Source organism: Pleuronectes platessa, chromosome 1 (assembly GCF_947347685.1).
Source record: "Pleuronectes platessa chromosome 1, fPlePla1.1, whole genome shotgun sequence".
In the NCBI taxonomy this organism is placed as follows: domain Eukaryota; kingdom Metazoa; phylum Chordata; class Actinopteri; order Pleuronectiformes; family Pleuronectidae; genus Pleuronectes; species Pleuronectes platessa.
In genome coordinates, this window is record NC_070626.1 from 14,110,639 (window position 1) to 14,138,313 (window position 27,675).

Here is a 27,675-nt window from a genome sequence, read left to right on the forward strand (position 1 = left end):
CGTTGTCACATGACAGGATCAAGGCACGGGATTGGCTGGTTTACTGCACCCACCTCAGCAGACTCTGACACAGTGTTTGCCATGTATTATAACAGACCCGACTGATCGATGACTAAATTGTCTGCCAACTATTTTTTGAAACAATTATAACCGATTAACGGTTGTTGCAGCCCTAGTAGGTAATGGAATGGAAGAAAGAAAGAAAGTAAGTCTACCTGTTGTTACCTCATTAACATTTCTGTCAAGCTAACTAGAAGGTGACCATTGGAAACTAGGGTTTATCAATGGTTATATAAATTCCCGTATGCTTTGGAAAACATCTGTGTTCAGTATTACACTGTTTTATATGAAACATCATACAGGACTTCCCTGCAGTCTAATGATGGTGAATTATCTGTTTCAAGTGGATTTACTGCCTGATTCAATGTAAATCAGTGCACTTTCGACAGGATTTTAAAGGTCCAGATCACAGGTGGCCGTCCTAGCTGCAGCATCTTGTAATGTTTTGCATATCTCACCGTAAGGTGTAAATGGGGTGACAGGAAGGTAGCATCGGGAGAAATGAGCTTGTGGCGAAAATGTCACCTATTTAAATCCCGGGAGTGGCTACTAAAATGTTTTGTTGTGTATAAAAACGGAGTCTCCCACTTCCTCAACAGTTAAAACACCCCAGGGGAAAATTGCAGGCCTTATTGCTAAAGTTGCTTTACTGGTAATAAATGACTAATCCACTTTGTGTGTGCAGTTGAAAGGTTAGTTGATGATTTGTCCAGTGAAAAGAGATGGACCAGAGATATTTCTCATTTTGCAGTTAATTTTTGTCTACCTGGAGGTATCATTTCTATATACCATAGTGTTTTTTGCTCACATGTGTTGTCGGCCGTATATATATGTATATATTTTTGAATACATTTTGGACTATAATGATTTGAAAAGACTTAGACTGAGGCAGAGATTCAACAGCGGGGGGGCACAGCAAAGGGCCGCTAGCCAGTGAATATACAGTGCCCACGTTCTGTATATTCGTATAGGTAGAAACATGTTGTTAAACATGTCCATCCATGTATTTTTTATCTCTTTTATAAACAGACTCTGCATCTGAATAATCAGAATCTGTAGGTGAGGGATAAGATTTTTTTTTTTGCTGGTAGTCTTTCGATTCAATTTGTCATTAATCACATTTGAGCAGGCTTTGAGTGTTTATACAAAGAGGTGTGAACAAAGATTAGCCTAAATGTCATCTGACCCTAAAACACCAGCAAAAATATCATTGTTTGTGTTTTGTGTGGAGATGTTTGACTCTAATAACAAAAGAAACTAGGTGTGTACACTGTATGACCAATGGTCACGGTAAACCCCAAAATATTGTCAATGGCTCTAAAATTGATGTTTTCAAAACATACCTGCTTTTATTAATATATGATTTAATGTTTACCATCTCTGAACAATCCAAAAGAGCATTTCTTATGTTTTTACAATTTATATTTGGTAATCTTGCTAAATAAGCTGGTGCCCACTTTTTTTAAATGGGCACCAGCAGAACGGAAGGAGGAGAATCCAGGCTTTTATCAACCTGAGAGACTGTTAATCCTCAGCGAGAGTCCGACCCCACAGAGTTCAGGAAGCAATTCATTCCTCTAATAGACTTCATGCAGTACATCCTCTCATCTAATCTCTTTTTTAACAGATTGCAATTGCTGTAATGAAAGAGGTGCACGGAGGCTCGACAAACTAGTTTACAGATGCACAAAGCTGTGCGCACACACGTATACACACACACACACACACACACACTCACAGAGGCGTGTACTCTCTTAAAAGAGTGACAAAAATGTGCATACAAAAACACACACTAATGTGATATCTGTTTAGCTAACCTCGCTAGTGATGGCACTCAACCTGACAAGAAATTGTCGCTGATGTAACAACTGCAATCAGCACATAAATAGCACTGTCTCCTCCCATTGTATCACATCCCAGCAGCAGGAGAGTAAAACCCTGTAGGTCGGACGAGAGCATCACAGGAACCTCCTCGGAAACCGTTTTGCTTGGTGATTTGTCCGTCTGCGAGATTCAGTCAGAGTGCTCTGATGTGTCTTTGTAATCAGGGTTATATTGTTGGTGAGGCTTGATGCGTCAAAGTCAATCTTCATGTTGCTCTTGTGGTTTTCCTCTGAGTGCACTGGTGTCATATATTGACATAGAGATTGTCTGCATGTGGTAGTTTGTGTCCTTCTGTGATGGACCTGTTCAGGATCTTTCTTTTTCTGATTTCATAGAAGCTATACGTGCCACTGTAGTTAATAACTCATATTAATTTATTTACCTAACTTATTATTGCTGGCAGAAAAAAAGTTCACCAAAATGTTTGGAGCATCTGACTCTGACATTTGCATCCTAAAATAAAAATCTCACAAAAGAACCCTGCTAAAGAGACTACAACTGCGGATTTCACCGTTTGGTTTCTCCCTCATAGTTTCTCAAAATTACTGAAATTCAATCAGGAATTAATGGAAAAACCTTTGTAAAAAACATTCAGCATACTAGGGAGGAGTAAAAACCCACAGCACATGCAGGGGTGGTGAAAAGCTCATCTTAATTTATTACATACATGATGTCAAGCACACACTTATCTTAGACTGAAAAGAAACACGTGTGGGTTTAGTTTCTTCTCAAGGTCAATAATATGGCCTTTAGGAAGTGATTATCACCCTGGATTAGTTGCTATCATGCACTTCATTGTTTGAATACCCACTGCAAAAACACACACACACACACACACACACACACATACATACACACACACACACACACATCCAGCTGATAATCCCCCTGCATTCATTTGTGAAACAAATTAATAAACAACCAAACAAATGAAACACATAATCCAGATAAAATAATAGGCAAATTATAGAAAGAAAGTCTGCGAAGAGGAAAAAACAACATGAGAGATAAAACTAAGAATGAAACCAGGAGGGAGGAACTGAGGATTTGAGAATTATAGCTTCAATTTCCTGGGGCTGCGTGGGTGACGGTAACAGTGGGATCAGCCAGTGCTCTTCCTAAAGTAAAGGGATTTATGGGCAGTACAGCAGTTTACAACCAGGTAACAAATGCCTCTCTCCTCCCTCGTTTCCTTCTGGCTGTCAGTTTGTCACCTCTGTATCTTGAATATACATCTTTTTACCTTCCCTTTCTCTCTGTCTCATATACCTGGGTCTCATTATTCCTTCTTTCTGCAGTTTTGTCTTTGTTCACTCACTATGCATTATTCCTTATATTCCTGTCGTGATGGAATCCCAGTTTCAGACTTAGGACTCAAGTAAATAAAGGTATAGTGGGGAAATCCGTGGAAAATATGAGTTTAAACGTTGAGATGGAGGTGTAGCTTGGTGTTTGGTAGCCACTGAGTCAGTCAAAATTATGGCGAGGTTGCAGGTTGGGAACAGGAAGTACCAGATGTGTCTTGGAAGTGGAATATTTGTACCATCCACAAGAGGAAGAGTGACATTGTTTTCACCTGTGTGTGTGTGTGTGTGTGTGTGTGTGTGTGTGTGTGTGTGTGTATGTGTGTGATAATGTCACAAAATATAAACACCTCTAGCTGGAACTACCACAGAGGTGGTTTTGAACACTTTGCTGAGTGTTTATGTGTCTGTGGACAGATTGTGTTACTTTTAAAACTGTTATTCGGTTACAAAACTTTAACCTATCACATTTTCTACAAGTTAAGAAGCTGAACATATGCATTTCTATAGATATTAACAAGAAGAAAAGATCCTCAGCAGAAAACACAACCTCACATCTGTCTACCTTTCATCAGGTAAAAATAAGAAGTCTGATTCCCTGCAATACTTTGTTCTAACTAAAAGATCTCAGCCCCATCATATCAGATTTCTTTCATTATACAAACATTATTTCCCAAGACTATTTTTTATTGTGTGTGTAATCTTTCTGCTGAATCAACTCTACACTTAAATCCTATCTCTTCTCATTCATTGTGTTATTTTGTTGATGTGCTCTGTTATACACAAGGTTACTGTGTTTTTTCTTCCATGTTAAAATGATGAATGATTTGGAGGGGTGGGGGGGTCCTCACAAGTGTAGAGGATGTAGCCCCTTGTACAAATTGATAAGACCTATGGGGTTAAATGTGATTTGTGAATATGGGCTCTGGTAGACTGAAGATATTTAAGGTACGTTAAAAGCACATCTTGGTTTGTTTTCAGCAATTTTCTCATTCAGAGACAGATTATAGCTTCACATAAAACTGGCTGAACAGATGCAGCACACACAGGCTTTAGTACTGAGGGCTCTTGCAGATTGTAGATTGATCCTCAGCTTTTCAAAGGGGAATTCACACTCAATAGGATTATATATCTATATATATATTATACACTTGTTCGACTGTCATATTGTTTTGAAGATACACTGTAGAGTTCCAGTAATCAATATAGGACTGAATCTACTTGCCCATAATTCAGAGGGACTGGATAACACAGTTTGTCAGCAGTTTTAAATCTTTGTGTTTGTGTGGAATTTTGCTGTGATTCAGCATTTTGTCACCTTTGTATCAACAGATCATAAAAACTTCATAAGGCTGAGCATTTACAAAGTCAGTAAGTCAGAAAGTGTCTGATCAGTGACCGTACCGATTGTATTGGAACTTGGAGTAAGGGTGGAGTATGGGCCAAGGAAGAAATCTTTAAAGCTTCAAAGAGCATTTTTGTGAGTTTCTTTAAGAAATTAAACAGAGCTCTTTGTGAAAAAGAGAATACATTTAATTTAAGGACTGTTGGGCCTTGGTGGACGTATGCGCTCTGCATCGTTGTTTTAATGGGAAGTATAATTTTAAATTGTTCCTTTAGTATACATTTTTGAATGCGGATAAATTTGTGTTCACTGAACCATATCACTAATGCACCACTTACTGACGCCTTGATATTTTCTGATGGAGCCCATTACTACAAAAAACATCAAGGGTCAGATCAATGATTTAAACCATTTTGACTATGTCTTATCTGTTATTTCTGTAGTAAAGCTTGTAATTATTGATTAGCTACTTAAAAATATATAATAATCCACGAGTGGTGGTGTTATTCAGACGTTGGTATTCAGAGAAAGAGTTGATAAGGTGAAGAAATGAGTGGGAAAAAACTTTAAAAACTACATTAAGCAGTAATGTGCAAGTAATGACACTGAAACTGAATGGCAAATTGCAATTTTCATATTTGTTTCCATGATGCCCATTTTGACAAAACAAAAAGTCCCCAGAAGTCAATCTAATGTTTTGCTCCATCCCAACATGTCCCGGCCTTATTCCATTACCCTCTCCACCCTGTAAGCCATTGTTTTAAATAACAGCTAAATCTCCAGAGCACTGCTCCCATGTTTTTTTTCCCACCAGAGGCCAGTGGAGAGGATTTGTCCGCTGTTCGACAGTTACTGGAGGGCACAAGCCCCAGACTCAAATCCCAAACTGAGATTATGATATAAAAATCAATCAATCCCCTTGTTCCCGCGCGGTGTATCAGTGTGATGGCATGACCTACTTGGATGAATCTAATCTAAGCAGTGACTGACGCTGCAAGGACAAAGAGGATCTCAGTGGGGGGGAGAACAAAATACACTCATTGGATAAATATTATGGAAGAAAAAAAATGAAAAAGCAGGAGCTCACTGTGTGTTCTCCTCTGTTTGCAATCATCTCTATTCCTGTGGCCCTCTCTCAATTTCTCAACTTGTCTTTAACCACAGTGTATCTGTGACGTTGCTCAGAGTGTTGTGGCTGAAGTATATTTAAGTTCAGCGCAAACTTAATGCACCTTCACTTTTCAGAGGTGGTAGTCAAGTGTATTTAAAACCCAACTTAAATAACAGATCTGGGCAGGATCAGATACAGTTATAGTTATTGTACACTTATACTTTACGAAAGGTGGAGCCGTGGCATGTAGGTACTGCCCATACACACGCTCAAGCATCACAATTATGACATTTCACCTTGTTTTTAAAGCAAACATTAAAAAAATATAATGTATGAACAAACATCGGTGTGATAGAAACTGCCTACAATGAACAAAACCATCTTTGAGAAATCCTTGTTGTGAGCATTGACTTTTAAGTTTGGCCCATGAATACACTTAATGTAAGTCGCTTTGGATAAAAGCGTCAGCTAAATGAAATGTAATGTAATGTAATCTCCACGTCCCATCCACTAACAAGGAGGAGGTGGAATTCATGACATATACAGCAACCAGCCACCAGAAGGTGATTAAGATGCTTTGGGCAGCAGTCGTCCATATTTATATACAGTGTAAGGTTCGGTGTGGGAACCTACAGGTGTGTCCATTATAGTTGGCGTGTGTGGCTGTGGAGAGAGTGTGTGAGTTCATTTTTAGAAAAAGAGTCTTTGGGGAACCATGTTAATGAGGTTTATTTTAAGAAATGTGTGTGAGCTGGGAGAGAAACTGTAAAAAAAAAAATATATAAAGATATTTCCTAAACTGCAGCTTCCTCCATCCTCAGCTCCAACACACTCCAGCCAAGTTTCCTAAACTACCGGGGGAGCAGGTTAGGAAGTAGCGACACACACATACACACGTAGACACACACACGGACTAAGCTGTGTATGTTTTCTGCCACTCTGTGCGGCTGTGCGGTCCAGACAGATGGGCCGTTCTGGCAACACTCGGAGTCCTTGTGCCAGCACCAGGCAGGCGCACTGTGCTGATTGTTAAGGTATTTGTGTGTATGTGTCTTCGGGGGTGTGTGTGCGTGTGTTGTCTGAGCTGTGGGGGTAAAACTGATCTCAGCCACAGGAATCCAACGAGGGGATGAGAGGTAGACAGAGGGGAAGAGAATGAGGAACACTTACATCACACAGCAGGAGCATTTAAACCTGCTTGTTTAACTCTCCGACATGTTGACTTTCAACGCTGGCGGATTTTTACGACTCGAGATAAGTTACAACTAATGGATAGAGCCGAGGGCCAATGAGCCAAAAATGGGCTCCCTTGCATTTGGTGTGCCACTGCTGATTGACCGGGTATCACACCTCATGAATATTATCTAAAATACAATGTATATATACATATATATCAAAAGCTATTAATGTGTTTAAATAAATCATATCCAAGACACACTTAGTCCCCCATAATCCATTGAGGGTTCTCTCTTTATTAAAGGCAGGTCTCTTCTATCATAATCCATCATTTACCATCTCTTCTCCTCTGTGGTGTTAGCTCAAAATTAATAACATGTCTGAGAGCCACGGTACATTCACCTGAGTATTACTACTAGCCATGTCCATCTCTCATTTTCTATCTGATTTATTCTGAGGCTTTCATTTCCTCCTCTTACTCTATCTGTCTGCAACCACCTCTCTCTCCTGCACACTCTTTCAGAGAAACTCCAAACTTGTATCTTCTGCACCTTTAGCTCACTTTAGATCATCTTTATCTCTAACAGGCCTTATTGCAAGACTGATAACTTCTTCAGTTCAGAGTCTGTAAATAAAACATATAAACAAAAAAAGTCAGAGATACTTGTGGCCATGATACAAAGGGAGAAAAAACTAAACTCTGTCTCTTCTACTCTTTAGTGTGTTACTGAGGACACATTATTGCCATTACATAGATGTCAAGGATTCACAGTGAAGTCTGACTCCTCTATTCCTGCAGGGTTTAAATACTCTATTACAAAGTCAGGTAATACAAGTATTACTTTAAAGTTGACTAAATGTTAGCATGGAATTAAATAGTGTCAAATCAAGGCAGAGGAGATATTCACTGTAACTGATGAATCATAATGTCAGAGCATTTTTGTACTTTAGACTGAGCTTTTTTTCTGCTCTTTTATACTTGGTTAAAACTGACTAATTCATTATGGGTCAAATTAGTAACTGGCTCATTACTTGAGGTGTAAATTACTGACATGGTTTGTAAAGCAAATCCTCATTTCTTAGAAGTTGGTGCCATTTAATGTTGAGTATTATTGCATGAAAAAATACTTAAACAATTAATACATTTTTCAGTTATTTGATTTAATTTACTCTCCAGCAAGTAATAGATTATTAAATCAGTTGACTACTTTTAAATTCTATTGGGTAGTTTATTTTCTTCTCATCTGACTCCAAGTAAGAAAGCAAAAAAGAAAACACTCAACAAGTCAAACTATTTCAGTGTTTGGAGATCTAAAGACGTTATATTCTGTTCGTGAAGCTGCTTTTGGTTAGACTATAGCCATCTGTTACTTAAAGCAATCTGCACAACTTTGCTGTCTCCACATTTTCAGTGTGTATTTATTCAGGGCCTTTGAGTGGGAAGGGAGGAAAAAAAGGAATTAGACACCAAACCCTGAACAGCGCTCTTATCTTCAAATGGTTTATGGGCATGTAGAAAACAAGTGTAGCACTCCGGCTCTATAGGAAGAATGTTTCATTAGGTTTGACATAGAGGACCTTTCTTTTGAATACACTGACACTACAAAAAGGATTTAAATATAGCTGATAAAAGGGCTGAAAAACACTTAAAAAACTTAACTGTCAAGCACGACTTATACTAACAGTCATTCCCCCTGGCATTTTGAAAATGCACCGAAAAGAAAGGGGAGAGAAGAAAAGGAGTTCAGTGAATACTGAATAGCAAGAAATAAAATAAAAAAGCACAAGCCCAGGGTTTTTCCCTTGTGGTGTATCAGTCTGACCATAACAAATCTGACAGGGTTGTCAACGGCCACAATGTTGTCTTAAGTAACAGAGTCGCCGAGCGGCGGCGTGGAGATGGACAGAGCCGTGTGGAGTGAATTGGAGATAACAGGAAGTGTGACAACTGAATCTCAGCCGACGGCCCCGAGATGAGCTCTGAGCAACAAGAAAAACAAGACAGGCGAACACCAAGCCCACGTGGGGGAGGCAGGCGAGCGGCGAAGGGGGACCGAGAGCAAATTTGATAGGAGAGCGAGAGAGAGGGACAGAGGGGGAGAGATTGACGGAAGGGGGAGAAAGGAGGATGCGATTTCCCCCAGACAAGTAAAGATTGGAGCAATTTTAAGCTAGAGAGAAAGAGACAGACAGCAAGAGATTCCCGAGCCACGATACAGCAGGCGTGCAGAGAAACGTCAGAAGAGATGAAAGACTCAGAGACAGAGTGAGCAAGAGTCACAGCAGGGAAAAAGAAATGCTACCTTTTGTGAAGGCATGAGCATGTCTCTGTTTCTTTTTGCCAAAACAACCAAACAACTGAACTTACCGGTCCCATTCGTGAGCCGGAAAGTGACCGACTTGTCCCCGATGCTGCACACATTGCGTACGGACACCTGGCAGGTGTAGTCAGCAAAGTCCTTGGGTCGGAGGTTTTTCAGCTTCAGCACCTTGGTCTCACCCTGGATGGGAGAAAACACACAGTTACGGATTTTCATTACCTGGGTGGTGAATAAAACATTTGTGAGCGCTTTGACTGCCGTCTGGCTTTTGTTGCTTCTGTCCAGCACCTTATGCTCATAAAGTTCCCCACATAGCAGAATTGTTCTGACCACACTGTCACTCTGCCAAACTTTCATCTGGCCCACATAGCGCGTGAAATAATGGCACTCGGGCGGTCTGCTCCTGTTTGCCAGTTCTGGGCCACAAGTAAGCCAAAGCAATACCGTCCATCAACCGAAAGTGGTCCAAATTAGTTCTGTGCAATTTGGTACCATTTACCACATGGGCCACTTTAGGTTCACATCAAGATCACACCTTACCTGAATCACCGCAAATTTGCCCACAAGTGTTCGTGGATACCTGAACTACATGGGCCACTTTAGGCCAATATCCATTTTGTTCAGGCCACATTAGACCAGAAGGGCTGCATCATTGCCTGACGCTGCCCACGTCTGTATGCTATCTAGGTGCGATGTGTGTGCCTTCAAAACCTGTCTACAAAACATGCACACAACATCGTACTGAAATCGAACATTTAAAAATATATATCAGGGTTTCCCCCAGTGCTTTATAGGCCTGGCGGGCCGCCAGGCTTTTCTCCCCCCCCCCCCCGCCAGGCTAAGCGTCGCTAGTTTATTTATTAAAAAAAAAAAAAAAAATGTTATGCACCAGAAACATGATACCAAAGACGGCATTGCACTTTTAACCGCATCTGGTGATACGGTTGAAACCGTAATGGCGACATCTTATGGTCAGTATGTGAACCCATAAGGTAAGAGGTCAGGTGTATTTTCCATCACCTGAACCTCCAAAACTATGGCGAGTGGATAGTGCCAAACCTAAGGATTCCCTGGAAGAGGCGAAGGAGCAGCCTACCCTACATCGCCGTGGGAACGTGTGAAATTTTGAATGGGATTGATTGGGACTACAGACGAGAGACCAGCGGCGACGTCACGGCGACGGCATGGTAGATCCTCCCACCGGCGGCGGTGTCACAGCGACGTAGGGTAGGAAATTCAGACATAATGTACGTCTACTCTCGACGTGTGGATAAGTTCGTCGCCACTAAGACGCCTGCTGCCCTACGTCGCCGTGAGAACGCCTGAACTAGGTATGTGGCCACAAAGCGCTTCAGTGTGATTTTATGACGTAGTTTACGATTAACTAGTGTTTTATACAACCAGCACATTTATATCACTTGGAACAGCAATGTATAATGGTGTAGGACAGATAAACTGCTGTTTAAATGTAGGCTATTTTGATGGTGCCTGTTTTGATACTGTTATTCACTCTCAAAGTAGACCTATTATTGTTTTAGTTGAGATAATAAATTGCTAATTTGTTTGGGTAATTTACTGTAATTAAAATGGGTAGGTCTACAGACTTGGCATTAAACACCACTGAAAGTGTTATCTTTTACTACAGTATATCTGTTAAGAGTCACATTTATACTTAATATTTATATTAATGTAATTAGATAAATGAATTTGATTTGAAGGTTTATTTTGGTTATTGGTTATTGGGTTTATTTAATCAGAGTCATACAGAAGAAATTGTGTAGATTATTCATTGATTGAGTAGTTTATTACTTATAACTATTATTTACTCAAACATATGCCGATAAATAGCAAAACGAGACACTGAACATTTGGAGTGGTCTCAATTTTTTCCAGAGCTGTATATCGAATGGTGATTAATCATTATGAATCATGATTAATCCACAGCTACCCTGTGATTAATCAGATTAATTAATTATTAATTGTTTGACAGCCGTAATATACAGCATATACAGTATATATACCTAAAAATACAACGCTGCATGGGTCAAGATGCGAGTGTCTGTAGTTGGTTTGTTTGTTCAAATATATGTGACTGATTTTGCTGACCACACACTATTATTTTATGTTTATAGCATTCACCCATTGCAGTGACGAGGTTGGCTGCATCCCCTTCTCCACCCGGCTCCTCTCCACAACCCAGATCCCCTTCTCCACCCAGATCCCCTTCTCCACAACACAGATCCCCTTCTCCAACCAGATCCCCTTCTCCACCCGGCTCCTCTCCACAACACAGATCCCCTTCTCCACCCAGATCCCCTTCTCCACCCAGATCCCCTTCTCCACCCAGATCCCCTTCTCCACCCGGCTCCTCCCCACAACCCAGATCAGATTCCCTGCAAGGCATCAAAAATATCTTGCAGGCACTACGTGCAAATGTAGCCGAGCTGACACCAACTGCAAACTGTTTTAACATAGTTAGGTCAGACATTTTGCAGAGTGCAATTAGAACAGTACAGAGGAGGGCATTTAACCTGACATTTAAAATAGATGTGGTGTTCATGGACACACTAGACGGGTCCAGAGAAGGTTCCGTCGACACTGGGGGACCAACAAGGGAGTTCCTAACCCTTCTTATGAGGGCAATTCTGGCATCCAGATTCTTCGTAGGACCAGAAGACAGCAAGCACCTAAGCCTGGATTCCATTGGTATGTTGACGACAGGACAGTGCAGACACACACACACGTATATAAAAAAAATGGCCCAAACATGTACAAGGTAATAAGATATCCTAGCAAAGTTATATTGGTTTTCAACCTCAGGTACCAGTACATTATAAAACTTTGAAACTTTCCTACAATATTTAAAATGTTGTTTGTACTTTCAGGACTTAACCGGGGGACCTATGTCACCATTGGCAAGATGATCGCCATTTGTATTGTCCATGGAGGAGTGGGGCCCCATGTCTTTTCAGCGAGACTGCTCTGCCAGCTCACAGGGGAACCAGCTCCCCCTGTTGATGTGATGGAGATCGATGACGAGGAACTGAGGAGTCAGATCCTGAGGGCAAGTTACAAATGAATGAAAGAAATATTCCTCCTTTTGAAGACCATACAATAATTTGCTTGCACAGTTCAGATCATTAATGGATCCACCTTCAAAAATATGTCAAGTAATTTGAACATACTGGTTGTCTAATACATTTTAACCCATTTGATGGAACTTAATGGTCATAGAGTTGTGTCATTATTTCTTAAGGACTCAATAACTATCTTTTCCTTACAGATCCAACAGGCATCATCCATACTGGAGGTCCATGCTGCTATAGCCAGTGCGGCCTCAAATCTGGCGCTATTGGGGTCCCTGACAGTCATCAGAACGATGTCAGACAGGGATGAGGTTGTGGAGTCTGCTCTAAAGTTCTATTTGGACAACAGACTACATGTCCCTCTCCAACAGTAAGTGTTTTGATCATTTTAGCCCAATATGTAGATTCATTTAATATGAAAAGTGTCTGCTTAATGCACTGCATAAACCAGGTCAAGCAGGTAGGGAGGGTGTTACGCCCCATTCTAGGGGCCTAGGACGCAACAAGAAAAACCCCCACCTTCCCCAACTCCCAAGTAGCCACGAGCACACGTTATTCAGTTTTAACCGAAAACAGGATTTATTCACACAATATTATCAACGTAAGTAACCCAGGAATGGCACATTCCTATTTACATAGGAGATTGACAAGAAACACAAAGCCACACACACAAACGCAACAGAATGCAAAGCTACGACCACAGTCGTAGCAGTGGGTTATACAGGAGATCACTTACCAGATCGCTCCCCTACTCCTGACATTAATTTTTCCTTTGTTACTTTGAGTAAGGTAGGTTTTCATGGGATTTGTTAAAACAATGCCAAATGTAATTATTCCACGACCCTAATCTTTTAAAATAATGTTTTAAACCTAAAAAGGCACTGTTTTCCAATTCAAGTAGTAATGTCACTAATACAATCTTTTGGAATTTCTTTCAAAGATTGCGGCAAGGTTTGGAGTGCTTGGGGGTGCTGCAGGCGGCAGTAGGGAGCACTGCTTTTAGAAGGCTGTTTTCAGGTGGACCCCCTGCCCCACTGACAGCAGAGCAGGTGATGAATATGTTTGCCATCAACTACTCTGTTCGAGGGAGCTCACGCCGGTCAGAGGAGGAGCGGGCAGTTGGCTACTGGAGGGACTGGCTGATCGATGTGGAAGGTATGCATACTTTGGTAACTTGAAATGAAAAATGGGAATTGATGAAATAGGGCTTGGCAACCAACTGTGCCTGAGGACGTTTAAGTTTCATCAAACGTTGCGCCCACTGCAACGAACACCGGAGCCAATATGGTACGCGCTCTATCCACTACGCCCGATAGATTGCCTTCTTAACTGAGTTGTTCATAGGGAGCCTAGCGGTGTACAGACTTCTGTCTTTCTTTTATCCCGTCAGACATTTTGGTCCACAAAAAAAAAATGTAGGTCACGGAAATCCCATTTTTGGTGGGATTTCTGGGATTTTTTTATCATTTATGGTTTGTTCAAAAATATGTGACCTATTCATGTAAGATCCCAAGATTGCAGAAAGGATTTTGAAGGCCCCAACAAAGCACCCCTGCGGTAAACTATTTGAAACATTGTGCATTCATTTGATTGAAAGTGTTGTTTAGAATTTTTAGGTTGATATATTAATCTGTAATGATTATTTTCGGCTAGGTGAAGCGTACAAAAACATTTGCCTTGAGTCATTATATTGACTGAATTCCTATCTTTTACATTGCAGGTGGAGATGCTGTTTTGGTGGTGGAGGACACGGAGAACAGAGTGACGCTGAACCAGCTCCTCATGTTCGTCACTGGGGCAGACAGAGTTCCTCCCCTGGGATTCCCAGGAGAGCCAACTATAAACTTTTTGCACACTGTCACGGTCTTCCCGGAAGCAAACACCTGTGCTATGATTCTAAAGTTGCCGCTACACAACACATTTGAATCATTCTCTGATTCAATGATATCAGGAATCATCCAGTCCCCCTGTTTTGGTTATGCCTAATTTTTTGCTGGTATTTAAACTTTTTTTTTTGCATGTTTTGCATCTTTAAATATGTTGTTTTGCATGTTCTGCATCTTTAAATAAACAATGTTCCAGTTTCACGTTTTTATGCTTTGCCAGACCCTTATTGGATGACTACAATCAAAGCTTTTGTTTGGCCGTCTGCCAAAATAATACATGTTGGCTTACAACTAGTGACTACAATGAAGTCTTCTATCTGCCCAATAATGTTTTTCTTCTTTCTTGCCTTCTCAAATTCAACATTTGTATGGTTAATTATCTGCTGTCAAAGCACAGATTCTGTTGAATGATGGATGCTTAAAATTTACTTTGAAACACAGATAAATGCGGTTGTTAATTCACAAATGTTTTCTGTTTCATCAAAGAAATTCCATTGTGATCATTTACATTGCTACATTGATTTATACATTAACTACAACTTTTGAAAAAGAAAGTGAATAATATAGCCTAGATAGAAAACAGAAAATGTCATAGGCCTGGGGGGTATTCCACGAACGGACGTTTAACAAACAGAGTTAACGCTGAACTCTAGGTTGAGTGAGCCTGTGCCAACTAAACCAGAGCTGTCGGTTCCACGGCACCGGTTATGCATTAGTTCAATCAACACAGGGTTGGTTAACACAGGGTTGTGCGCGTCCACGCCAAACCTATAAAGAAGTGATTTATGGATCATGGAAACCCTGATCGAAATGGGGAAACGGGCCGCTTGAAAGTGAAAATGTCATGTTGTCCTGGGAACCGGATTTTCAGTTCTAAACAACCGAACGAGAGATGGCATTGAGATGTGCGAGAGATGTGTCGTTTCTTTCAAAATGAAAATAAATCAATATCAAGAGGTGAAAATCACTAGCAATCGAAACATGTCGAGGCGTTAATGTATTCAATGCACGCTACTGTGGAGAAGGCTATTTAAATATATTAAAGATTTGCGTGAGAATCTGTATCTCTCCAGCAAAAAGTCATCCGGATATAGCCGTGGTCTTATAAATCTCTCCCGGTGGATTGCACGAATAATTGGCGCTCCGGTATCAACAGGGCTCTCATCAAAAGGGCATGCCATTGTGAACACATGGAATCTGCGGTGAACGCAGCTTTAAATCCCCAAAACCGGGTTATGTTCCAAACTTAACCTGCACAAAACCTGGTCTGACCAGGTTTGATTCAGAGCATATGTTGCTATAGTAACTAACGTTTTTTATAAAATGTCATCAACTTATTCATCAACAAGTCATTGGATATATTAATACCAGAAAATAATGAAGAAAAAAATTATATATATAGACTGGGAATCGAACCCCAGTCCCAACGGCGGCGGCGTGCATATCCTCTCCACACGGCGGCGGCGTAGCTTCTCCACACGTTCATTTCACACGTTGTTATCCTTCTCCAGGGAATCCTGGCACTATCCACTCGCCATACAAAACACGACCTGTCTCTACCACGCAACAACTTTCACGGAGAAAGGGTAAAAAAACCTTGGACTCTTTTTTTTTCCAGAGTCGGGGGAGCACTGGAGGAGACGATGAGGCCGCTCTTTCCCCCACGGCCGAGCGGAGAGCATCGCCAGCGAGCCGACCGAGCCGCGGCTCGATGATGAAGCAGAGCCAGAGCTAGTTAGCGCGTATGTTAGCGCGTCGGATGTCAGCATGTCGAATGTTAGCATGTCGGATGTTAGCGCGTCGGATGTCAGCATTTCGAATGTTAGCATGTCGGATATTAGCACGTCGGATGTTAGCGCGTCGGAGCAGCCTGCTGCGAGCCGCGATGGGAAACATCCAAGTAGCGGATTTAACCCAAAGTTTAACCCAAAGACCTCAGGAACAGGCTGCAGGGGAAAAGCCTAACTGCCTGCCTCCAAAATGGTCCCTCTGTGGCTGATCTTGACTACAGTAAGGCTCTGGAGGAGTTCTTTCAGAAGCCGAGACGGATCACTTGCAGTGATCCAACCTGCACCCTGTGCAAGAAGTAAAAGAGGTCACACAGCATACCTCTTCAGGCCCTGAGTTCCCTGTTCCCCCTTGGCCATGTTTGCACTTTTTATTTATGTTAATTTATTTTACTTTTAAATGTGACCAGAAATGGCTTGTTTTTTTAGATTCACTTAGATTTTACTTGAAAACGAATTGATAATATTTATTTTTATTTTATTTATTATTTTTTGTGTTTGTAAACTGTATTATGTAATGTTAATAAGTATTGTTAATAAATGTCTTACAATAACAATTGTCATAATTTCAAAATTCCTGTCAACTTTTAACTTTTTTTTTTTACAAAAACACGGTCGGCCGCTGGTCGGCTTCTCTAGCGGCCCTACCACCAGGCTTAGCAAGTTTTCTGGGGGAAACCCTGTATATATATATCTCATCACATAACCTTCTATGTGATTAATAGAAGGTTAATTATTATATAAAAACATTATCCTAACCATCGATCTAATCTTTCTACATTACATAACACTAAGAATATATCAATGAGAAAGCTCGAGGCCTTTTATTTGAGTCCTTTCTAAACTGGGTTGTAATCTTGAATTAAAGTCACATAAATGTTTGATGAGCAGCAGTGTGATAAACAGGGTCAAACACACAAACACACACACATACACACACACTGTGTTTGTGTGCTTTCCATGCTCTGATTATAAACTGAACTATCTAAGATCTACATATGGGTTCATTTTAATGATGAATTTTAAATGCATGAGACCATCAGGAAAATGAAACTGAGGCAGAATCCATCCTTAGTAGAGCTGACTATTCATGAAGCTACTGTATATACCTTAACATATCAACAGCTTTCTCTGTGCTTCTCATGCAGATGCTCCCTTTCAACATCGCTGATGGTCGTTCAGATCAAGACTTCATGTCTGATACTGTACGAACTGTCGGCCGGCGCCAGGAGGTGATTGACTAACAGCGTCTCAGGCTCCACTGGAGCTCCACTGGCTGGCTAATTGAACTCCAGGGGATCTGCTTTGTGGCTGACTGACACTTTGATAAGTGGATAAGGGGGGGGGGGGGGGGGGGGGGTTCCTTTGTGGAGGCAGTGATTCTGCATTCAGGCGGACAGACTGTTTACTTAGTTATTTGGTCATCTTACTGAGTCGCTGGTTAACTTAACGGGTAACTCGCTGACTGATGGGATGAGGCAGCTTTATTTCAATATGACTGAGAGCTGATGAGTCTCTGTTGACAGACCTAGATCTCAATCAGACCTGGTATTAACGTCCCACGTGATCCGATCACAAGTGGTCAGCGCCAAGTTCAGATCTGAATTCACCTTAATGCGTCCTGAGATACGACCACTCAGACCAGATGGAGGTGGTCTGGGACACATGTGGCCACATTGTTTTGCTCTGAGGACGTAAATGCATCCTGGGCCATATATTAAGGAGCGCCTTCTTAGCTGACGCATCTGACCTGCTGATGTTTAAATGTGATTCATGATTTTTAGAGCCCATATACACTGATGTATTTGTAGCCACCGCCACAATATCAACACTGGTCACCAGATAATGACAAAGACTTTTTCTTGAATTTGTAAAATCTTTCTTCACAGCTCAGTTGCACAGGATTAATTCAACCCCTCCTAGGGGGGACATGAGACTCTATCATTAATGGTCCCTAACCTTGTGTGTGTGAGCAGGCGTACTAAGAGCTGATCGGATCTCTCAGGACAGATGATTGAACAGGGACAAAGAGACAGATTTGATGTCTATGTGCATCCAGTACATTTTAGAGCTCACGTTGTAGGAATTAATACAATTTAATATTTTACTGCTAAGGTTGGACACGTTATTTAATCCCTCATTTTTGCTTTTGCTGACACTTAAGCTCTTGTCTTTTTGTTTGTCTTTAAAGGCTAACAAAAAGTGACATGTCAGTCCAAAGTCTTTTAATGCTTAATATAACTCCTGCTTGAGCTCCATGCACGCTGATCTGGCATTTGGAGATTGGCATTCACAGACCTGCAGCTCCGACTTAAGGTTAAAGCTACTGGAGAGTTCAGAAATGGGGGCTTCGTGAGTGGACAGTTAACTTCGTATGACCCCGGAGCCTCTGGGTCACAACCATCGAGTTTTAACAGTGTTCATGTAAACACTGAACATTCAGCAGGAGTAGAGAGATTCGGAGTGACATTTTCTCACAGATAAGGGTAAAAACTGGTTACGATGAAGCGGGAGGAGGATCTTGGGAGAGAAAAACAGAAAGCAGAGGAGCAACGTGTCGGTGCTGCGTACGTGCTCATGTGTACCTGAGTGTAAAGCGGCTCGTAGATGTCCACTCCGTTGTCCTTGCTCTGCTCGATGAGCATGTCCCCGCGCTTCCAGATAAATCGGGCAGGAGGGTTGGAGTTGACGGTGCAGCGCAGGAACACCGTCTTCTCCTGGTAGTAGCTGCCGCGCACGTCACTGATGGTCTGGTGAACCGTCAGGACTGGTTTGTCAAGGTCTGCAAAACAAAGGAAAAATGTAATCATGAAGACAATTGATTATTACAGTCCGGCAGCTTCAAGGTTTGATTTTGGTGCACATCAAAAAAAAATTATCACACCAACAAACCACAAGGTACAGGTTTATAATAGAGGCATAGTTAAAATGGCCTTTACTTGGTATGATGCTGTCGCCCTTATCTGTGCAAAACATTGCTCATATTATGTGTGGCAGTGAAGGGATTTGGTAACTGGGACACGACAGTAAATAAGTGCTGTTTGTGTAAACGTGCTGTTTGTTGGCTGAATTGGACAACCCCACTGACCAGAGCTATCACACAAATGTCCAAACAATCTGCGGGTTCCTGCCATTTCCCTCTCTTGCTGTGACACTCTCACACACACTACATTTATGTCTTTTTTCTGTCATTTTTATCTCTTTCCCTCTACTTGCCCCATTTCCCCTTGAATTTCCTTTATGGGGGTGTCATCTCTTTCCTCCGCTGGATAGGATTTCAGCTGCTGTCATGAGCATGGAAGCTGCTCTCCCCCCCGGTCGCTGCCATCGCTCCAAAACTCACTGCCGCCTTCACTCCTCATCACCGTCCCTGCCTCTCTATCGCATCCTCCTTGCTCCTTGCCCATATTACTTAGTGTGTGTGTGTGTGTGTGTGTGTGTGTGTGTGTGTGTGTGTGTGTGTGTAATCCCAATTCTTTGCTGCCTAATGGGAATGTTGCGGACTTGGAACATCATGGACGTTATTTCTTCCAACACCAAGGTGGCCTTTGCCTCCCTTTCCCTGCCTTTCCATATTACCTCTCTCCTTACTCCTCACTTCCTCCTTTCTCTTCTCTGCTCCTGTGCCTCATTTTCTTTCTCCTGTGTCCACCCATCTCACCTGCTGTACATGTATCAAGTTGGAATGCTGCAAGCTATAGGAAAGAGGTAAGATGTGAGTGTGCTATGTTTCCTGCTACCATCAGGTGAGAGTATAGGGGTTGGAAACGCTTGTCTGTATAAGCACGCTTGATTTTTGAGCGCGCAGCTGTCACACAAGGGCTACACACACACACACACACACACACACACACACACACACACACACACACACACCAACATAAACAGGCGGATGCATGCTCACACACTCACATCTGGATCCACACCAAAGTGTGTCCAATCTCAGCACAGCATCAGAGCACATTGTGTATTCAAGTTTGGAGACACACAAACACACTCGCTCTGGTGGCTCTAAACAACGCGGACGTTGCATGACACTTTTACAAAGGTGTATCACAGGGTCATGGAAAGCTTTAATAAATATTTATGTGGTAGATCTCACATTTCAGTTTTTTTTGTGCATTTGAGTATTTTGACTGTGTTGGTTGTGTTGCCTATGCAAAAATAGTTAATATGCCGAGTTATACACAACAGCTGAACACATGTGACCTGCATAACAGCTTCAAAATTCTCTGAATACAGACACAAATAGACAGCGTTCGGCTATAAGCTTTCATGTCTATTGCGAGAATCATCATTTTGAAATTAAGGTCTGATTGAAAAAGCCTTTGTCAGCCTTAAAATCTCAACAATTATTTGTTATGAGTGATGTGACATTCATGGTCTCTTTAACCTTTCCCGCCACTAGCATGTCAGATACAGTATATATTATTCTAAAAATTATTTTCCTGTCTGAGGAACTACTGAACATGTAAAATAACCCACCCTATCTCACAATGTGAAAGTGAAAAAGATGCTTGGATCCACCCCAAGTTTGATTTTAAATCTTGGAATAGTTTTTGTGTAACCTTGCTGACTTTATGACAAACAAACAAACAAATGCAGAAGAAAAAACATAACCTTCTTGGCAGAGGTAAAAAAAACAAAGTGGTTGAAAATAAAAAATCCTGAGCCTCATATACTGTCTGACAGGAGTGAGCTGTTTACTTTGTGTATTTTTGTGTATCAGGATTTCCTCAGTCGCTCAGGTCTGAGTTCTGTGAAGTGCTCAGCCCCATTCCTTTTGTTCCCCTGTGGACACCCTCATTCATAAAATGACATCCCACAATTTGGTACAATAAGCCCAGCAGGAAACTAGACAGTCCGCTACCACCAGACCCTCTAAAAGCCTCGGCCAAGCAAACAGGCCATCAAACCTGGGCTCCTTTCAAAGACACCTGGCTCTCGGTTCTGTCATGTGCATGTGTGGGGGAAAGAGATCTGGCAAAAGAGCAAGTACCTCCGTACACTTGAATTTGTGAGTCTGTGTCTGCATGTGTGTTTGTGTGTGTGTGTGTATGTATGTGTGTGTATTTGTCTGTGACTGGCACAGCTTTTCTGGTTTCTGTATGATTTGCACAGATGATTTGCAGTGCAGAGGGAATCCTAGCCGACTAATATCCTGGTAGTATATAAATATATATGTATATGTGTGTGTGTCAGTAAGTGTGGTATGCTGTCTATATGTGACAGTATGGTTGAATGTGGCAAAAGCCAGTGTGACAGTTTGACACAAAGAGAGGCGGATACAGACAGGTCGGCTGAGAATGGACAAACACTAGAAGCACAGGGGATATCGTGCACATACATGTATAATATGACACATTTAAGCTTTATATTGAATTTGTTAAGGATTTGTAATGACAAAAGCTGAGCAAAAGCATATATCTCCCGCATTTTCCTCTTGAACATAACTTGAACCAAACTTGCTACTTCTCCTGGTAACACCTTCGCCATATTCATTTCTTGCTGTCCCAGCTGCCTGATCACCCACTCCGCTGAGGTCTCAGATTCTGTGGCCACACTCAATCTGGTGCTGTACCAGTCTGCCCAGATGGCTGAGAGGTAAACTGAACCAGGCCCATGGCTCAGGTGTATACCCCCACGTTAAATCCAGCCGAGGTGTTTTAGTCCTAATTTGACTGTCAGCTCATTTTATCACTGACTGACCATTTGCATTTACTGGTGAGTTTTACCAAGCTACATGAGCGAGCTACAATCTATGACCTGTAGTTGGCCTGGGTGTGAGGCTCAGGCCTTGTCTACACTACTGCAGAACATTTTTGGAGCTGATTCTTTGCCCAAAATCCACATGACATTTAATGAAATATCTCCTTCCATACAAGAACACAGACACATCTACAAACAGTCAAATGTTCATGTCGGAGGTGGGAATAAAGTCTCTATCATCGATAAGTCAAATACCAGAGAAGAAAATGTTTGGCTTATTCTCCTTTGGCACTATGGTCCAAGTGATTTTGGGCGAGGCAGGAGCCTGTGAACACCAGTTATGTGGAGCTGAAATGGGTTTAGCTTCAAACTTGTAATCAGACCTAGCAGTGCCAACCAAGCCTTCCTTTCTTTGTTTCTGATGCTTACTCATTACACAACGCAACATAGGGCATACGTGAAGTAAGCTGTGATGTAATTGTTTTCCAAATGCTTTGTTTTACAATCATACACGCATACATATACAAATACATACATACACATGGAAAAACAGAGATTTTTCAAAGTGTGGACGGGGCTTCTCTTATGATGGCTGACTTATCTCTTGTGGCTAGAGCTCCAGAGAGAATCATGAGAGAGACGGTTTTTGGAACTTAAAACTACAAATATGTCCTCTTATCGATATCAAAACAGGGACCATAAAGTAGCCATGGATAAAACGTTGACAGTTTTTTTTAACAAAACAATTGTGTTGTTGACGCTTTTATAAACCAAACTCCCGAGGTGATTCCAACTTTACTCAGTTTGGGCCCTTAAGTAAATAGAGACACTAGATGAAACTGCAAGTGTACAGAAATACAATATGAAACTTTAATGAAGCTTCTGATTTCCCCAAAGTCCTGCCTTTGCACACAGCTCAGATCAATTGCACTGCACTGCTTTTTGTTAGCCACAGCTTTTAATGTACATCTTTGCTTCCCAAAATTTCAAGCTGCACTGGGAGTCGGGCATTGTTTTCTGCTTAGACATTAAACAGTGGTGCTGACACAAAGACATTTTAGTGTAGTTCTCCATTAGAGTCGGGCCCTTAGCTTGGACAAATGAAAGAATGCTGCTGAGGTACACAGTCACATATATTGTGTTACTTTTATACCAAGTGATAACAAATAATACAAACTGTTAACTTTACAAAAAAGTTGTAATCAGCTAAATCAGCATCTGGTTTAAGACTGTCCTTCAAGAAAAGCCTTTGCAAGTTTGTTTAGGAATATAATCTTTATCTTAAAACTCTTGACTTGATAATTTAACCAAATTGCATTTAAGTTGAAGAAATTATGCAACTATTGTCCCATTATAAATTATCAATTATACAAATTAAGATTAAATAATTGCACTGTTGATGCTCTTTAACTCTCACTGAGTCAAAGTAAAAAATTACATATTTTGCTTGATAATTAAATGGCTTTATTAACATATTGGTGTTGTTGCAATCCACAAACTTTACTTCGTAAAAGTGTAAAGCTCTTGTACAGATCTGTGCATTTGTCTTCTTCTTTATTTAACTTTTCTGCATTTGGAAAGGCGAGAAGGACTCTGGTTAAACAAATATCTCTCACTGGTTTCAAACCAACAAGGTCCCATTTATGAGGAGTTCACCTGAGCTACCTCTATCCTTGGACATTCCTTTTGCACAGTTTTGATAAACTCAGGCAAAAGAAACAGAAAGCAGCTCAAAACTAGAAAACTGTAACGGCGACATCACCAGATGTGTGCTACTTTATCTGCCGCTAATTTTGGTGTATAACATTTAGACCAATGGCAAACACCTCTATCACACTTCTTGACTACATTTTGCTTAATTTCTTTTGATAAAGAAAATAAGATAATCAGCAAATCTCTGGTATACTGTCTTATCAGGTTTGTCACATGTAAATTCAAGAGGAGCTCTTCAACACTATGTACAATGTCTACATCAGGCCACCATGATTTCAGTCTAACCTGCTGCTTAATGAATACCTTTATCATAAGAAAGGAAAAAAGAAAAAAAACACTCAGAATCATCTGATTTATATTATGAAGTGATGAAGGAACAACAGTACACCAACATGTGCTTCATAATTACCCGACACGCTCAGAGTATTCCCTGAAGTGCGATTGTGGTCAGGTATTGCAATTATGTTAGCATTTGAAAAACATGTTTTTCTTTAATACAAATTTGTTCTTTTACGATAAAAAAAATCAAACCAAATTTCCGAGGAGGAATGAACACTCCAGTACCGATTTTTTTGTCAGATGATTAGATGTGGGATTATAATTAAAACAGGTTAGACCCCCCCCCCCCCCCCCCCCCGGCCTTTTTTTTTATCCTTTTATCTGTTGTATTTTAACAAAGTTGCTCCAATCCCCTTTAACCTGCACAATAGATTACATGTAGATTAGTGTTGACCCAGGGACTTAATTTCACAGCCCAAACAGCTGAATACACAGCATGTTTCTTTCATGGTCTTAAAAATGTGTCCGCTCGTGATCAATTCTTCATTATCCAAGCTGAAAAATAAAAATAAATTACCACAGTAACCATGGCGATGATAGGATAGTACTGAGAAGCAATCCATCCTGGTGGTCAGGGTTGACCGAGTGCGTTTTTGTAACAAGTTGACCTCTGCTGGGTGCTTCCCCTGCAGGAGGACGCAATAGACTCCAAATCCTCTTTGATTTCCAATAACATTTCCTGTACTCTAATAGCTCTCTAGGAGTAGACGGCCATTAGGGGACCGAAGAGAAGATGACAGGTCCAATTGAGTGTGGGCGTGCGGTGGAGGAGAATAAGGTGTGGTGTAAGTGTGTGTGCAGCTTGGTGCGTGTCTGTGAGGGGTGGTTTGGTTCAGGGATGTGATTGTGTGAGTAATACTGTATATCTGTTAGGTGACAAAGAACAGCGGATGTATTATCCTCAGTAATCAGCTGTAATCACTTTGATACACTGAAGGTCACTGCGAGAATAGATGAACAATTAGCAAAATAATAGGTCCAATAGAAACTGTATACGTATAAGAATGAGGAAAAAAAAGACAAACATACAGTAATCATGCTAAAGAGATGCAGAACATTTTCCATTCGAAACAGAACAAATGAGCGGAGTTGCTGCACCGGCACAAAGTGGGATAATCGAGTTGATTCATTGAAAATGTGGAGATTCTTCTGCATCTAGAAAAGGTTCTAAATCTCAGTTGCTGCACACTCCACTTTCCATATGCGTTGATCTGGTTCAGGCTTAGCATATAACAGAACTATCCCACAAGAATAAATACAGTCCAGAGCCATGCTAGCTCAGTTTGGAAAAATCTAAACATGACTGCCCACAACAATATATACAAAATGAGTGCTTTAAATTAAGCAGACAAATTAATTATATATATTTGACATTTGACATAGAAGCAAAGCATATTGCATTTTAACTTGTTATCAGTCAGCAGTGATTGACTTTAAATGATAGAAATACATTTTCAGAAGAGCACTGATTCACTTGTACTGTAGGCCAATGTAACATGTGGACTTTAATGTACTCTGATATTATGCCGAGATGTAAGTTTGCAGCCAAATAATCTTCCATCCTCATTTTTAAGCGTTGATGGTCAAAGCAGTTCACTCATGTTGGATACATTCATAAATATCACTGAGGATAAATCCAGCTTTTGATAAATCCAGGACAACAAAGGCAGTTTTTTTCTGATTGGTAATCATGTGATGGACATTTGGATGTAATGAAAACGAGAATGTAATGATGCACGACGGCTGAACAGCCCAGAAAATGTTCAGTCCACAGCTGTCCACTAAAAGATGGTTACTATCGACAACAGACTCCAAACATCAGTCTGTAGTAATAAATGTTTATCCCACCAACTACACAAAACAACTCTACCTCTTTTTTCCTCTCCCTCCCCGTCTTTCTCTCACACGCATTTGAACACATTTGTATTAACCACACACACTTGCACACACCCACACACGCATGCCTGTGCACAGTCACACGCACAGTGAGAGAAGCCTGCGCATACAGAGGCACGAACCGAGGCAGACTTGCTGTTTGATCCAGCTTCTCGTCTCGTCAATTATTCATCATTCTGCTCATAGACATCGCCATAAAGACGACATAAAACATGCACAAGGCCCACATTTAGAAATAACGAGAACATTGCCTGTGTTTAAAATGCAATGTTCAGAAGTAAAGATTGATTTGAGGTTGATTTTCTTCTACATCATTTTTTTTTTTTTGGTATGACAAAAATCAGAGTTCTTTTTATTCACTGGTGCCCAAGTCTTTAGCCCATAAGAACAATGAAGTACAAGGGATGGACGGATGAAGTAAGAATAGTGAGACTGTCCCAGTAATATAAATATAAATGTATATAGTCAAAGGACTCTGATTGGTTCATGGGTGAATGTAATCAATGTGTTGTGTCTTTTTACACAACCGTGCCCTATGAATTCGAGCAGTCTGCTTTTTATAGTGAAAGACAATGAGGAAGGGAGAGAGGGAATGGAAAAGTAGATCGATTAGTAAACAAGATCATTGAAATGAGAGAAGATGACTTTACATTATCAACAAAGTGAAAAATTTAAAGTTGGAAGCAGACGGAAGGTGACCAGCAGTTTTCACGTGCACTATATGAATTCCATATTTCCCCAAACATTAATAAAATTGAGCTCAGATAAGCTTAGATTATGTTATTACCAAGGACCCCAGTTCATCTGTTTGTTGATTTGCTTGTTCGTTAAGAGAGATTACACAAAATTTGGACATATTCGCACAAACATTAGTGGAAGGAGGTGTCATGGGTCAAGGGAGAACCCACTAAAAATGTATGCTAATCTGGATAAAGGGGCTGATCAATATTTTTATTAATCTTTTCGACTTAAATCTTTTCGAAACAGACATATTTAGGGAGTTGATTTCTATCAGTGAAATTTGGGGCTGCTTGATTGGATTTAAGGAGACTGTTGGGCCTTGGCAGAGGTAGTGGAGAGTGTAAACTGTAAAAGTACTCTGTTAAAATGACTTCTTACAAAGACTGTGAAGAACGCAGCAGTTTATGCATCATCCGTGTTACACCTTGTATTGTTAAAGGTTTACCAGATAAGAACAGGAGCCTGGGATAAAATTAATTACACCTTGAGTCTTCTCCCCAACTAGCACTTGTGAATTTTGCTGAAAATTGTGTCTTTTTGGTTGAGCCAGCAGGTTATGTACAAGCTTTAATTATGCTTGTGTCAGCAAAGAGCCTGAAATTGTATTAAACATTAATGGTGATGTGATTCTATTATTCTGATCCATGTTAAAGGCTCATTTTGGATTTATCAGTTATGAGAGGGACAGTGTGGCTGAACGGCAGCGGTGACTGCAAAGAGGGTGTGGTGAGAAAGAGGTATAGCTCACTCATTTATCATTAATATACACATAAACATATACAAAAGTGCACACCTACAACCCACAAACAAATTGCCACACAAACTCCTCAGGGCCAAAACGTGGATCCCATGGATCACAGTCCCCTTGCTGCAGCACCAGAAGGCACAAAGTCCTTCTATGCCCCCATAAGTGCCTTCTGAAGTTATCTGTAGGGAGCAGAGAGGATAAAGGATGCCCTTCGTACCCCCTTCTAGTCATGTGGATGGCCAGGTCATGTAGCAGCTGGGCTAAATGCACAATATGTGCATGTGTTTTGGTTCAAGAAAGAAAACAGGCTGAGATCTCCCAAAATGTGTGGGCACAGCCAAGTGACAGATGTGTAATGCTAAACCCTTTGGCCTGCTGCATATTTAATTAGCTTTGTAACATCCTGGGCACAGTGGACCAGAGCAATAGAGCTTATAGAAAACACATAGAGACCCACACACAGTAATATAGGCTTCTGCGGCTTTTAGAATTATTAAATTGCTTGTGTTTTATTGTGTTGTGTTGTGGGACAAACTCTACACTCAGGGGCAATCTGCACAACGCCTTTA

The 27,675-nt window shown here is 41.0% G+C and overlaps 1 protein-coding gene across 2 annotated transcripts in view; it reads right to left on the minus strand.

The window, feature by feature from the left end:
* LOC128443549 (MAM domain-containing glycosylphosphatidylinositol anchor protein 1) overlaps positions 1–27,675 on the minus strand; it is a 179,072-nt gene that overhangs the window by 54,308 nt on the left and 97,089 nt on the right. For both annotated transcript variants that reach the window (XM_053425987.1, XM_053425986.1), the window contains exons 5-6: positions 18,546–18,742; positions 9,249–9,381 (exon numbers count right to left, since the gene is read on the minus strand). In XM_053425987.1, the coding sequence (XP_053281962.1) occupies positions 9,249–9,381; positions 18,546–18,742 (330 nt within the window). The remainder of the gene's footprint in view (positions 1–9,248; positions 9,382–18,545; positions 18,743–27,675) is intronic.